The following is a 16100-nucleotide window of genomic DNA, read 5'->3' as shown; positions in this document are numbered from 1 at the left end:
TGAGAATTAAAAAAAAAACAAAAAACAATTATCTGTCCTCTATGGTTTTAACCCAATACTGTTTTCCCAAATAAAATCTAATACTGTCAATCACCATGTTAATATATCTTCACCATAATATTGTATGGATATTTTTCTGTATTATCTGTTATGATTCAGGCATAAAATGAACTTACTTCACAATTACACTTAATTTGGGCCTTTATAAAATCAACCACACTTTTACTGATTTCAAAATAAAAATACACACCCCCTTATTACATATTTTGCCATAAGTACTATTCTGTTCAGAGTTCTGTACTTTATGGGATGAGGATCTTTCTTTGGAATAGTAACCTAAAAAGGAAATTTTGGTGGGTTTTCTCTTCCTTTCATGCATCAGTCACAGACTTGCTCCATATACCAAGTCTCTTCATCGATAGCTGGTGGGAACTGCTTCTTGAAACACCTTCCTCCCTTTGAAAAGGACTAAACAGGAATCCAAAATCATCATCATTATCTTTTACTCCACTCTATCCTCCCCAAGGGCAAGGAGTTTATAGATAGCACTCCTGAATTGCATCTCTTTGCATGTATCAGCTGTTCCTTGCTTCAGTGCGAATTCTCATTGTGGATAGGGACTTGCACAGCATCTCTCTTGAAATCATGCTGTCAGGCTTAATTGGCCTAATTGCTTCTAAAACAACAGAAGATGGTTACCAAAAAAGTTTTTTGAAGGATAATAGAGTCAAAATGTAGGATAATTTTTCCATTTGAAAATATTAAGACTGTCAGACTTCCCAAATGCATGTTTGTGAAATTGATTTTGTGCACAGTATGGAATTCCTCCAGGATTAGTGCTTTAAATCCACATCAACACAGTGAATCTAGCTCTCAGAAGAAGCAATGTTTTCCAATGAGTTTCATGAGACAGCTCTGTTAGATTAAATTGGAAACTTTAAGGGCTTACTAATTGCTATTGATAGTGTTTTAGCCTTTGTTAGGAAAGGATTTTGCAAGGATTAAAAAAAACCTTGCATAATTTCAATCAATGAATTGGCAAAGTATCTCATTAGTTGTTGACATTCTCATCATTTCTTTCATTATTCAGAGTCAGCCTCAACCAGCGAAGATTGAAGCTCCCATATGTTTCTTGCTATAACCATTGTTCTGGCTTTATAGATGTTGTTTAATGTCATGTGTGTGTGGTAAAGGCCTCACATCCTTTTAAGAAAATCTCAACAAGAAGACAAGACATGAAAACTAGGTTGCTTCCTAGTGTGCCAGAAGCCTTAAAAGTCACAAATGAATAACAACTATATGCAGTTCAGTCCGATATAGATGTCATATGTTTCCTCTTGGCCAGAGGGACTGGGGTCGCAGGCAGGCACAGGGCATGTTGCACCTGGAGCCTAGGACACAAAAGGAGAAGAGTGCTAATAAGAAGCTAAAGCCAACACTGAGGTGAAGTCAGAGTGCCGTAAATGATGCATGTGACCAAATACATGATGCTTCTGAATGTGCAGTGACCAATTCAAATTCACAATGAGACAGTTCAAATAAACATTTTTAGGTCAACCTTAATGAAATTAAAAAAAACTAGAATATTAAATCTATTGTGTTATATTTTAAATCATATTTTATATTAAATGTGTAGTACCCATTACATACTCAATCACATGTTATATAAAATTGAGAAGTATTGCTTTTTCCCCACTCTCACATGATATAAGAAAATTTTATTCAAATTCTTCATATGCAACCATGCCATCAGGTTTTTATCAACATTAGAGCCACTTTCTATGTCATCTGACATGGTTTTCCAAGGCACATTCTTTCACTTCAATCAGGTTGGTTTTGATTTATCATTCTTTGAATCCTTGATGATGCTTTCACCGAAAGTTCATCTTGAGACTCAATTACATTTTTGCTGGACATTTGGACACTTTATGTTTCTGTGTCTTCATTTGTCCTGTAAGCCCTTGTATGTGACCTTAATGATACTGCTATTTACTATGCTGCTTTTAAGGTGAGTTTTACAATAACGTCCAGGTCTTCAATTTGGAAGTCATACCCAAGAATTATTACTAAATCTGTGTAGTTTTGCTATTTTAAAAAAATGTTTTAGGGGCGCCTGGGTGGCTCAGTCTGTTGGGCGTCCGACTTCGGCTCGGGTCACGATCTCGCGGTCCACGAGTTCGAGCCCCGCGTCGGGCTCTGGGCTGATGGCTCAGAGCCTGGAGCCTGCTTCCGATTCTGTGTTTCCCTCTCTCTCTGCCCCTCCCCCGTTCATTCTGTGTCTCTCTCTGTCTCAAAAATAAATAAACGTTAAAAAAAATTTTTTTTTAAATAAAAAAAAAATGTTTTAACCGATTGTGTCAGATAAGCTTTATGAGCATCTAAAACTTGCACTGATTGAGATAATTTCAAGCTAATGTCACTTACCCTAAACAGTGCTCTGACATTCAAAATAAAGGGATTCAGAGAATGCCCCATAACATGAAAGGATTTGTGAGGATGGAAATGTAAGGTGGCAACCTCTTCTCTTTTGTGATGACTGGAAGGGACCCTCGTATTTGAGATAGACACAGACATTTCCTCTGAACACTGCCTTTGGTGTCTTTGTTTCATAGCCACTTTATCCACAAAACTGCAACAAGTTAAGAGTACTTGTTTAGGAGCCAATCTTAAATAGACACCCATTCGTAGATGGGTAAAGGGCCATTGGGCCATCCTTATTTTGGTACAGACCAAAAAAAAAAAGCTCAAGTCTTTATGTATAACAACATTAAATGAAAATACTGCTTCTCACTTGCAAGTCACTTAAGGCAGTAGTTCTTATTTCTCCCTCTCCTAACTCAGTTCTTCCCAATTTTCTGTGAATCATCTCCTTCCCAATATTCCACAGATCATCATCTACCCAGGACTGTTACCTGCTGTGTCTGTTGTCAGTATATGAGTGAGCATCTATACCAAATGTCTGCTCAGGCCATACAAAGAAGACCTAAATCCAGAAGGTCTGTGCCCATGGAACTGCTCTGTTTTGACTTGCAGTGCCTACTATCTCTAGCCTCAGAGTCCAGTGGATTTGTTTGTGTGTTAGTGCTGCTGCAAAACAGAACTCATTAAATATAAGTGAGAGTAAAGAAAGTCAGCTCAGGATTACTCACTCCTGTTCATGTAGAGGTGAGAAAGCTCATGACTCTAACATATACCTAAGTGTTGGCGCATTGAGGTCCCAAGTATTTTCTGCCACAGGCTTGAAAAACACACATGCATTCTCCCTTCCTTTTCTGTTCTCCAGCGAGCGTGACTTTGAAAGAATGATGGCTTGGGGCGCCTGGGTGGCGCAGTCGGTTAAGCGTCCGACTTCAGCCAGGTCACGATCTCGCGGTCCGTGAGTTCGAGCCCCGCGTCAGGCTCTGGGCTGATGGCTCAGAGCCTGGAGCCTGTTTCCGATTCTGTGTCTCCCTCTCTCTCTGCCCCTCCCCCGTTCATGCTCTGTCTCTCTCTGTCCCAAAAATAAATAAATGTTGAAAAAAAAAAATTAAAAAAAAAAAAAAAAAGAAAGAATGATGGCTTTACGAGTAGACCAACAGAGAACTTCCTTCATGTAACAACTTTGGTAGCTGATTTAAAAGTAGCCAGATGGGGGCGCATAGGTGATTCAGTCAGTTGAGCATCCAACTTCAGCTCAGGTCATGATCTCACGGGTTCATGAGTTTGAGCCCCAAATTGGGCTCTGTGCTGACAGCTCAAAGCCTGGAGCCTGCTTCAGATTCTGTGTCTCCCTCTGCCTCTGCCCCTTCCCTGCTCATGCTCTGTCTCTCTGTCTCTCATAAATAAATAAATATTTAAAAAAATAAAATAAAATAATAAAAGTAGCTAGTGGTATGTATGATCCCATCTTGATTTTTTTTAAGATAATACTTTCATCTATTAGAAGGTTGGATAGATGAGGGGATTGGTAGATAGAAGCTGTTAGATTTACAGAAATCATCCTAATTCCCTGAACTTCAGTTTCCTCATCTACAAAATTGAAAAAAAAAAAAAGAATAAGGTAATATAAGAGACAAAAAAATCCATGTGAACTAGTGAATCCAACAGGAAAAACTAGTATATAGATGAGAGGAAATAAGGTATAAACAAGAAATGGGCATGCAGCCTGTCCTCTAAAAAGGAATTTCCTTTATTATTTTTGCTAATGACTCTTGGTTATTGCAAGTTTCACTTTTACATCTAAACTATAAATCCTATATAATTCCATGCATGATATCTTCATTACTCTACGGAGTCACATAAAATTCAACCTATTTTCAGTAGAAATGCCAGCATACATTTGCTTCATGCTCTGTACTCTTTCAGAGCCTTTCTAGATAATATAATCACACTGAAACTTCATACCAACCCTGTGCACTGAGTGGGGCTTCACTATCTTACAGAGGAAGAGATGGTCAACACCACAGTTGAGTAAGTGACTCAGTGAATTAATGGCATTTCTTCAAAGAACAAGAAATGGTACTGATCATATTTTTTAAATAATGTTTTTAATGTTTCTTTATTTATGAGACAGAGCATGAGCAGGGGAGCGACAGAGAGAGGGAGACACAGAATCCGAAGCAGGCTCCAGGCTTTGAGCTGTCAGCACAGAGCCTGATGTGGGACTTGAACTCATGAACCGTGAGATCATGACCTGAGCCAAAGTTGGATACTTAATCAACTGAGCCACCCAGCAACCCTGAAGTGATCATATTTTGATTTAAAAATTAATCTTTCATTTAACATATAATAATTCAAAAAAAGCAACAATAACAAAAAATTCTAGGCATAGAAGGCATATCATAAGCTTTACTTGACATGTTATTTTTTATTTTTTAAAATTTACATCCAAATTAGCTAGCATATAGTGAAACAATGATTTCAGGAGTAGATTCCTTAATACCCCTTACCCATTTAGCCCATCCCCCCTGCCAAAACCCCTCCAGTAACCTTCAGTTTGTTCTCCATATTTATGAGTCTCTTTTGTTTTGTCCCCTCCCTGTTTTTATATTATTTTTGTTTCCCTTCTCTTATGTTCATCTGTTTTGTCTCTTAAAGTCCTCATATGAGTGAAGTCATATGATTGTCTCTCTCTGACTAATTTCACTTAGCATAATACCCTCCAGTTCCATCCACGTAGTTGCAAATGGCAAGATTTCATTCTTTTTGATTGCTGAGTAATACTCCATTATATATATATACCACATCTTTATCCATTCATCCATCGATGGACATTTGGGCTCTTTCCATACTTTGGCTATTGTTGACAGTGCTGCTATAAACATGGGGGTGCATGTGTCCCTTCGAAACAGCACTCATGTATCCCGTGGATAAATGCCTGGTAGTGCAATTGCTGGGTCGTCGGGTAGTTCTATTTTTAGTTTTTTGAGGAACCTCCATACTGTTTTCCAGAGTGGCTGCACCAGCTTGCATTCCCACCAACATTGCAAAAGAGATCCTCTTTCTCCACGTCCTCGCCAACATCTGTTGTTGCCTGAGTTGTTAATGTTAGCCATTCTGACAGGTGTCAGGTAGTATCTCATTGTGGTTTTGATTTTTATTTCCCTGATGATGAGTGATGTTGAGCATTTTTTCATGTGTTGGTTGGCCATCTGGGTGTCTTCTCTGAAGAAGTGTTTATTCACGTCTTGTGCACATTTCTTCACTGGATTGTTTGTTTTTGGGTGTTGAGTTTGATAAGTTCTTTGTAGATTTTGGATACTAACCCTTTATCTGATATGTCCTTTGCAAATGTCTTTTCCCATTCTGTCGGTTGCCTTTTAGTTTTGCTGATTGTTTCCTTCGCTGTGCAGAAGCTTTTTATTTTGATGAGGTCCCAGTAGTTCATTTTTGCTTGTTTCCCTTGCCTTCAGAGACATGTTGAGTAAGAAATTGCTGCAGGCAAGATCAAAGAGGTTTTTGCCTGCTTTCTCCTCGAGGATTTTGATGGCTTCTCGTCTTACATTGAGGTCTTTCATCCATTTTGAGTTTATTTTTGTGTATGGTGTAAGAAAGTGGGCCAGGTTCATTCTTCTGCATGTCACTGTCCAGTGTTCCCAGCACCACTTGCTGAAGAGACTGTCTTTATTCCATTGGATAGTCTTTCCTGCTTTGTCAAAGATGAGTTGGCCACACGTTTGTGGATCCATTTCTGGGTTCTCTATTCTGTTCCATTGATCTGAGTGTCTGTTCTTGTGCCAGTTCCATACTGTCTTGATGATTACAACTTTGTAGTATAGCTTGAAGTTTGGGATTGTGATGCCTCCTGCTTTGGTTTTCTTTTTCAAGATTGCTTTGGCTATTTGGGGTCTTTTCTGGTTCCATACAAATTTTAGGATTGTTTGTTCTAGCTCTGTGAAGAATGCTGGTGTTATTTTGTTAGGGATCATGTTGAATATGTGGATTGCTTTGGGTAGTATCGACATTTTAACAATATTTGTTCTTCCTATCCAGGAACATGGAATCTTTTTCCATTTCTTTGTGTCTTCTTCAATTTCTTTCATCAGCTTTCTATAGTTTTCAGTGTATAGATTTTTCACCTCTTTGGTTAGATTTATTCCTAGGTATTTTATGGTTTTTTGTGCGACTGTAAATGGGATCGATTCCTTGATTTCTCTTTCTGTCGCTTCATTGTTGGTGTATAGGAATGCAACCGATTTCTGTGCATTGATTTTATATCCTGCAACTTTGCTGAATTCATGAATCAGTTCTAGCAGTTTTTTGGTGGAATCTTTTGGGTTTTCCATATAGAGTATCATGTCAACTGCGAAGAGTGAAAGTTTAACCTGCTCCTGGCCAATTTGGATGCCTTTTATTTCTTTGTGATGTCTTATTATAGAGGCTAAGACTTCCAATACTATGTTGAATAACAGTGGTGAGAGTGGACATCTCTGTCTTGTTCCTGACCTTGGGAAAGCTCTCAGTTTTTCCCCATTGAGGATGATATTAGAGTTGGGTTGTTCATATATGGCTTTTATGATCTCGAGGTATGATCCTTCTATCCCTACTTTCTTTAGGGTTTTTATCAAGAAAGTATCCTGTATTTTACTTGACATGTTATTTTTAAGTGTCAATTCTTTATGGCCAATATGTAGTTTTTATTGCTGTGGCTTGGGTTATCATATTTCTTATTAACTAGTAATAATAAAGGCACAAATTAGGTTAAAAACTGCATTAATATTTGTGTGAAAATTTGAACATGTCTAACCAGAAGTAAACCCTAATAGAAATAAATGCAAGATATATCATCCATCACAAAGATACATGTAAAAACATAGATCATACAGTACAAAAACTGCTATAAAAGAGCATTTAAAAAATCAGAAAGCCTAGAGGAAAGGACAAAAGAAGTCCCATTCATATCAATTATAATAATAAAAATAATTGAGCTGAAAGAAAATCCTCTTAGATAAAAATTTCCAAAGGAAAGTAAAAACACAGAATCTATATATATGATATTCATGAAATTCACAAAAAAGAGACACAAGAAGTGTAAAAATAAAGCAGCTAAGTATAAGAAATACAAACAAATGTCACAATATTGATGATAAATTGTAAGGTGAAAGGTATGAAATGGGTGTGCTATGTCAGGAGTGTCAGGATTGGTAGAAAAAGAACATGCACACACACTATAAAAGTAAATTCAGTTTCATATTTCATCCTCTAAGAATACATGATCTCACTGGAAACAAAGTGGCCTCTCAGGGCAGTCACAGACACAGCACGTGACAGCACCACTTACTCTCTCAGCCCCAGAATCCTCAGCAGAACCAGCCCCAGATTACATGGTCTCTGCAAAGTAGAAGGTTACTACTCTGCTAGTCATTAGATTCAGGGTTCATAGTCCCATTCTGGAGAAATTTGCCCAACAGTCTATGTATCTCAGTTTAAAGGAAGTTGACCAAATTCGGCCTTCTTAACTGGTGGAGAAAGGAGAGCCAGCACCCAGGTGTCCTTACCAACATCTCCACCCCCAGTTTGCCAGAATTCCAGAAAGCCCTTTCCTCCCTCCACAGGAATAGAGATTTACTTATACTGATATGTGGTGGAATTTATAGTGAAGATCTAATTGTTTTGACCTTAATGCATATAATAAATATTGACTCAAAATTATTATAGTCAGTTTATTACAAATACAAAGAGAAGATAAAAGTACAATAAAAGCAAGAGAATTTAATATGCATCTTGACATACAGGAAGACAAAAATAAATAAGGATGGAAATAAATATTTAAATCAGGTAAATAAATCTGACTTAGAGAATCTGAATAAGGTTGATGTGACAGAAAATAATAGTCAGCATCTTTGAACACTCATCATGGGCCATTGTTACTCCTCTTTTATAGATAAGAAAACAGGGCATAGAGCCATGAGGCATGTGCTTGAGAAGCCTGGTAAGAGACCATGCTCTTAACCTCTTATTCTCCTACTTCCAGATAAGGTGAGCATAATTTGTCATCTAAATCAGGACATTCTGATAATCAAAAGGAGTGCTGTTGATGCCAGTACAGCAGGTGTAAATGGAGTATCCCAGCTCATCAAGCCATATGGTCCTCCCAGCTCTAAACAAATCTTTTATCCAATGAACAGAATACATCTTTTCCAGTGCATGTGGAACATTTACAAAAATTACTCATAGAAAAAATTTCCATAAATTCAATAAGGCACAAGCCACACTCTCTGTTCACAGTGCAATTAGTATATAATGCATCATATTAGTTATCCAAAAGGGAAAAGCCATATAATCACCCTGATATCAAAAAAGATACTTGACGAAGGTCAATCTTCATTCCCAATTATTTAATAATTTCAGCTTATTAAAGTCAGAATAAAATGCTGTTTGTTGCAGTTTGAGGAAGTTAATGGATATCAGTAATTTGGTTCTGAGAGCAAAATGTTAAGCAGCTATAAATAGAAATGGATATATGATGTAGAGTAGAATCAAAATTTATAGTGTGTATATGTACATCTCTATATGTGTGTATGTAAATAGTATAAATAAACATGTCACTTTTATTAGCAAGAAAACTTAAATTTGAGATCATAGTTTATTTAGATCTATGAGCCACACAGACTTTTATATTTGTTTCCCATGGCTACTATAACAGATTACCGCAAGTGTGGTGATTTATAACATAGAAATTTATTCTCACAATCTGGAGGCCACAAATCTGAAATCAAGATGCCAGCAGGACCACACTCCTTCTGGAGGCTCTAGGGGAAAATCTGTTCTTTGCATCTTCTGGGGGCTGTCAGCCTGCCTTGTCTTAGGGCTTCATCACTCTAATTCTGCTTCTGTGGTCACATTGCCTCCTCCTCTTCTGTCTGTAACTTCTTCTCATCTCTTAAATCTTCCCCTGCCTTTCTCTAAGGACATTTGTCATTGAGGTTGGACTCACCCAGATCATCCAGGATTATCTACTGATCTCAAGAACCTTAATTTAAGTACATCTGCAAAGACACTTTTTCCAAATAAGGTAACATTCACAGGTCCCAGGGATTAGGATATGGATATACTTTTTAGGTGCCACCATTCAACCCACTACAACTTGTGATTAATGTGAACCCTGAATTAGAAAGACTATTAGAGTCATCATCAATGTGGAGCCTCTGTGGTGGCACAGAGGGATTGTGTGTTTTCTGCAAACAGGTTGGTCCCAAAAGAGGGGAGAGGCAGAACTGAGATGTTCATGCCCAGGTCCTTCTCCTAAAAGCACTGGCCAAAGAAGTCACTCCTTCTCCCAGGAAAGTGACTACAAGGGGCCAAAAAATGTTACTCTTGGAAGAAGCCCTTCTATCACCTGGAAAGAGAAGTTAAATTAAGTATTCCTATTAAAGAGAGAGAGAGAGAGAGCATGCTATTTGTCTTTTTTTTAAGTCTGTGCTAAAATAAACATGTATAAGTTGTAAAATAAGAAATAGTTTAAATTTCTCATAAATAAAAATGTAATTTCTCATGGCCTATGAGTGCACATCCAGAATATATCAAATTGGTTTATTTGTATCAGCTTGGTCTTGGAGATTCTGTTCAATTGGGCCATTTTTATAGAAATATGTGCTGTTTTTCTTCGTTCTTCTGGATACTTCTCTCTTTTTTTGCACTATAAGTAAGGACTACATAAAACAGTGGTCAGCATCAGTAGTGTTCTTAAATCTGTAGGTTGTTGCCTCTTTTCCAGCTTTTTAGGATTTTCAACCAAATAAAGGCCAAAATAAAGCAGGTCGCACCCAATGGGAGAGAATTTTAATATGGAGTATTTGCACTAAATTAAGTTTTAAACCATAGGCAAGACTAAATAGTTGTAGTAGAGACAAAATGGGAATGCTGACTGACATCAGGGACACAAGTACCCTGAAGCCTGGTGTAGGAGTAAGGCTTTCAGGGTTACAGTACTCTGTAGCCTCTTTTTCTCTACACCAGCTTTGGGGACCAGGCAGACCTATGTTTAGACTCCAGCTCATTTCACTCTTCTCAGTAAAATGAACATGGTAATACCAATCTTATAGGATTATGAGAATTAAGTGAAATAAAATATGGGAATATACTCTAACCACTACTTCCCTATAGTAGGCCCCCTTCTAAAAATGCAAACTTAAAGGTCTTACAAATAGCCCTCTAAAATTTCTTAAACATTTTTTTGTGTTGCTCCCCTTGGGGAAAGATGAGAAGAAAGTTGGGTGAATAGCCATCATAAACATGGAAATTTAGAAGTTAAAGAGGTGGTGGGAATTCAAGCTGGTGTAGACACTCTGGAAAACGGTATGGAGGTTCCTCAAAAAACTAAAAATAGAACTACCCTATGACCCAGCAATTGCACTACTAGGCATTTATCCACGGGATACAGGTGTGCTGTTTTGAAGGGATACATGCACCCCCATGTTTATAGCAGCACTATCAACAATAGCCAAAGTATGGAAAGAGCCCAAATGTCCATCGATGGATGAATGGATAAAGAAGATGTGGTATATACATACAATGGAGTATTACTCGCCAATCAAAAAGAATGAAATCTTGCCATTTGCAACTACATGAATGGAACTGGAGGGTATTATGCTAATTGAAATTAGAGAAAGACAAAAATCATATGACTTCACTCATATGAGGACTTTAAGAGACAAAACAGATGAACATAAGGGAAGGGAAACAAAAATAATATAAAAACAGGGAGGGGGACAAAACAGAAGAGACTCTCAAATATGGAGAACAAACTGAGGGTTACTGAAGGAGTTGTGGGAAGGCTACAAGGGGCTCCCCATTGTAGAGGGATGGGCTAAATGGGTAAGGGGCACTAAGGAATCTACTCCTGAAATCATTGTTGCACTATATGCTAACTAATTTGGATGTTAACTTTAAAAAAAAAAAAAGTTAAGGAGGTGGTGAGGAAGAGGCAAATGCTACTGTGTGCTCTGGTGCATGAGTGAATGAGAAGAGTATTCTGAACTCTGTTGAACAGAGCCTGCACACCTGCTCCGGTGCTTCTGGTGCTCTGGATACTTGGGAATCGCATGTAGAAAACCAAAAACCTCTCGCCTCTCTGTCCTATCCCTTGAGTAAAATCCCTGGACATGTAGTAGTTGAAGTACTATGCTGGTTATCTCCTCTGTGAGAGCAGACTGCTACAGAGGCATTACAGACCTCTTCTCAATCATAATCCCTCATGTCTCATAATTGAGGACAAACTACCAACATCAATAATCATGCTCTAAATATTAATTTGATTGGGTATAACATGATGCTTCTATAATCACAACTCATTTGATTACTTAATAAATGTTTATATTTATAATTTTTCCTTACAAAATACCCTAGTGATTGGTTAAAATATGCTGATGACACCACATCCACTTAGTTTTAGATGATTTAAGTAACCCCTTGGCATTTAGGAAATGGAGACATTTGAAAGATCAGTTAGGAAGTGATTACACTGGTCCAGAAGAGAGATGATAATGGTTAAACCAAGACCATGAAGAAGAGAGATCAATGAGGTAATACACATTGTCAATGTGAAAGTGGTTGACAAAGCAGTATCTCCACTGTACTGCCAAAAACCATTAATATTTTATTGGAGAAATGCTGAAGTTACACCATCTATCAGAGGGAGGGAGTTAATTTTCAAGACTCTTCTTTTGCAGTGAGAGGGGGAGTATGTTATTTATGACAAACTGTAGTCAGATTTCTGTTAAAGAAAGTAACTACTGATCTTGTAAACCTAGAAAGTGACAAAAAAAAAAGCTGACAGCAAGACAAGTCTGAATCCTCACCAGCTGGGCACTCTGATGTACTGACTGGTTGGAAGAGATGAGACAGTGAGCATGTCAGACAGGAAGGGCTGGATGTACTGCTGCCAGCACCTCTCACTTTTGATTTCCAACTGAGTTGCTAAATCACAAGTGCTCATCTTAAAGAACGGTCTCCCTCTTCCTTTGTTTGGAAGGAATTCTATAAGTAGAAAATTATCCTCACAGCTCTGGACTATGAGAACCTCATCTTTGATAATTCTTTGCAACATCTCTGAGTAACTGAGGCTTATTTATACTGACTCAGGAGTCCAAAGAGTAATAAAATTAAACTAATGACTAATTTCCTTTATCTCTGAATGACTTCTATACAAACCCTTTTACTTAGTTGTGTTTCACATTGCGTGTACTTCACGCTCCTGGATGACTTTTTCTGTTGTTAAGTCTTTACACTATTTTTTTGGTTCCTTACTCTTTGATATCTTTTTTATTATTTGAGTGTAGCTGACACACAACATTACATTAATTTCAGGTATACAGCATAATTATTCATTTTCTCTATACATTATGCTATGCTCACCACAAAAAAAAAAAAAAAACAAAAACAGAAATACCATACCAAATCCAACAATTACACTACTGTTTACCCAAAGAAAACAAAAGCACTAATTCAAAAAGATATACGCACCCCTGTGTTTATTGCAGTATCATTTACAATAGCCAAAATGTGGAAGCAACCCAGGTGTGTCCATCAATAGATGAATAAATAAGATATGGTATACACACACACACACACACACACACACACACACACACACAAATGGAATATTGTGCAGCTTAAAAAAAAAAAAAGATGAGATCTTGCCATTTGTGACAACATGGATGGACCTAGAGGGCATTGTGTTAGGTAAAATAAGTCAAACTGAAATTCAAATACCATATGATTTCACATGCTAAAACTCTCACTGGGGTTTCCTATTTAAGTGCCCATGCTGGACTGCACACTTTTGAGTAAGCATGGAAAAATCCTGTAAGTTTTCCTTTGTGCATGGGTCTTACATTTTGGAAGTCATACCTTCCTATGCAACAGGGAAAGGGGGTGCCAAGGCTATAGAGACTCCTGTTGTCGCATGGAATTTTCAAGAGATGACCATAATCTCATTTCAGTTGTTTCATTGAGGTGTCTGCATTAGGATGAGGAATCCCTGGTGTCTGTCTGTAAACTACACCAAGTACTTGTGTGGTTGTAGCTGTCTTGGAATTGCCCTTTAGAGAAATTAACAGAGGTGCAGTGTTGTTCCTCTATTTTCTCTTTTGTCCCAATCTTGAAACCCCTAGGAAAGGACTTTATATGTTTAGACATTTCAACCTTTTCTGCTAAGCCTTCCTTCCTCTTGATTATAGAGGATTTCACAGTGGACCAAACTCACTATTCTCCTAAACTTTTCTTCCTCTCTTGGCCTGGCTGAAACAGCAACAAGCAAATATCCACACTGCTCTGAGCTTAATAGGATTTTCCTCTGGAGCCAGTATAAAGACTATTGAATGATGATACAAAGTCAGTGCAAGGCATGGCAGTGGTAATTGTCTAGAGGAACTATTACTTACCCTCTCAGGAACTTGCCTCTGGAACCTACTGTGTGTGTGTGTGTGTGTGTGTGTGTGTGGTGTAAGAGACTAGAAGAGAAAACTTAGGGGCACCTGGGTTGCACAGTCAGTTAAGCGTCCGACTTCAGCTCAGGTCGTGATCTCACAGTTCGTGCATTCAAGCCCTGCGTCAGGCTCTGTGCTAACAGCTCAGAGCCTGGAGCCTGCTTCAGATCCTCTGTATCCTTCTCTCTCTTTCATCTCCCACTCATTCATATTCATTCTCTCTCTCTCTCTCTCTCTCTCTCTCTCTCTCTCTCTCAAAAAAAAAAAAAGAAGAAGAGAAAAGCTTGTGATGTAGGAGATTGATACTTTAGAGAATAGGATATTTTGCCAATTAAAAATATTTGTTGACATTCATTTTAGAGTTTCCACCCTTTACCCAAGTGTGAATCTTCCATGAGCCTTAACAGAAAACATGCCTTGTCTAATTTAGTGAAACAGGAAAGTGAGTTTGAAGTTTGCCTTCAAAGTTGATGTTTCAGTTGGAACATCAGACCAGATGTTTAAAAGCCTTGAGAGCCATAACACCTGTCCTTCTGTTGCAGGTGCAACAACGAGAGTGAGTGGTCCCAGATCCACGAGAATATCATCCGCAAGTCCAGCGCCAAGTATTCTGCTCCTAGCGCCAGCCATGGTAACATAGTTCTCTGGCTAGAAAACTTTGTGTTGCATTTACTGTTCCTGATCATACAGACCTATAGATCATACATTGAATTTGTGTGGATCAGCCGCCATATGTAAAGTTCAATTCCCCACAGACATTTATTCTCCTGTCCAGTCACTTTCTATTATTTCTTTTTGTGATAATTTGAGACCTTCCCTAATTACTTTCAACCAAAATACATTTTCTGTTCTTTCTATAATGGATTCCATGTGCTTTGATAGGTAACTTAAATTCTAATTTAAATCAAAAGCAAACAAAAAGGTTTCAGAGTTTGTGACATTGTGAAGTCTGTGTTTTCCTGAATAAAGAATACACACCCCAGTCAAAAATAAAAGACAAATATTAATAATCACTTTTTCTATTCCTGTTCAGTGTTAGCATAACAAAGAAAGCCTGACACTAATGAGAATCAGTGTTTGGTCTGCCAATATCATTCAGGAACTGAAATAGACAATCTTTATTTCACAGCAGCTTTTATCTACGTTCAATTTCTTTTCCTTTCCCCTCCTTTTCTTTTAAAACTGTTTAATTTCTATCTATATCTTGGTGTAATTCCACACATTAGAAAGATTGTGCTTTCTAAATTGAACATTAATTGCTTGATTAAATTAGAAGCACTATTTAAAAGCCTCTGAGCTTTTATATACCCTTGAAGATAGCTACCAAGTTTACATAGAACCATGCTTATTCCGACAGTTTTACCTATCATTTATTTCATAATATCTTTTACATAACCTTATTTGTTTTCTAACTTTCATAGCCTCATTATAAATACAAGTGGGTCTTACATGACATTCTAAAGCCACTGCGAGGAATGGAAGTTTCCAAAGTTGTTAAGAAGTACTTAATTTTTTTCTTTATCAGGATCAGCACATATTCAACTAGGATGGCCCTCAGAGTAACTCCACACCAGAGGCTGCAAAGTTTGAGACCCTCAGATGGGAGTATTTGATTTCTCTAAAACTCTGTAGCACAGGGAGCCTCAGGGTGTCTCTCACAATTTTTAAGTGACTGGTTTTTTTCTATGTATGTGCCTGGATGCCAGGGAACTCCATGCAGTGCTTGAAAGGGAAGGGAGTCCATATTTCTCACCTAAAACTAGGCTAAAGCAGGAGGCAAATAAAATCTTGTTTTTAAAATATAAAAAAGTTACTGGTGCTGTGGCTGGGTGGCTCAGTAGGTTGAATGTCCTACTCTTGATTTCAGCTCAGGTCATGATCCCAGGGTCATGGGATCGTGCCCCACATCAGGCTCTGCTTAGCATGGAGCCAGCTTAAGATTCTCTCCCCCTCTGCCCCTCTTCCCTGCTCACAGTTTTTAATTATAAAAGAAAAAAAAAGTTACTGGTAATTTGGAAAACTCCCATTCATATCCATGTTTGTGGTGTTCTTTGCTTTATTTACTGTACTTGATTTGTAAAGAGTTACCTTTGGATACAAGTTCTTGGGACATGATATGATTAAAACATGAGAACATTTTGGGGAACCTGGGTGGCTCAGTCAGTTAAGTGTCTGACTTAGGCTCAGGTCATG

The 16100-nt window shown here is 37.9% G+C and overlaps 1 protein-coding gene across 14 annotated transcripts in view; it reads left to right on the top strand.

The window, feature by feature from the left end:
- Nucleotides 1–16100, top strand: part of DOCK3 (dedicator of cytokinesis 3) — a 602545-nt gene that overhangs the window by 458531 nt on the left and 127914 nt on the right. For all 14 annotated transcript variants that reach the window (XM_086698089.1, XM_086698088.1, XM_086698093.1 and 11 more), the window contains one exon: nucleotides 14450–14538. In XM_086698089.1, the coding sequence (XP_086554215.1) occupies nucleotides 14450–14538 (89 nt within the window). The remainder of the gene's footprint in view (nucleotides 1–14449; nucleotides 14539–16100) is intronic.

The sequence above is a fragment of the Puma concolor genome, chromosome A2 (assembly GCF_028749965.1).
Source record: "Puma concolor isolate L17-30 chromosome A2, mPumCon1.1.hap2, whole genome shotgun sequence".
In the NCBI taxonomy this organism is placed as follows: Eukaryota; Metazoa; Chordata; class Mammalia; order Carnivora; family Felidae; genus Puma; species Puma concolor.
Note: the sequence above shows the minus strand (reverse complement) of the source record. Positions and strands in the feature narration are given on the sequence as shown.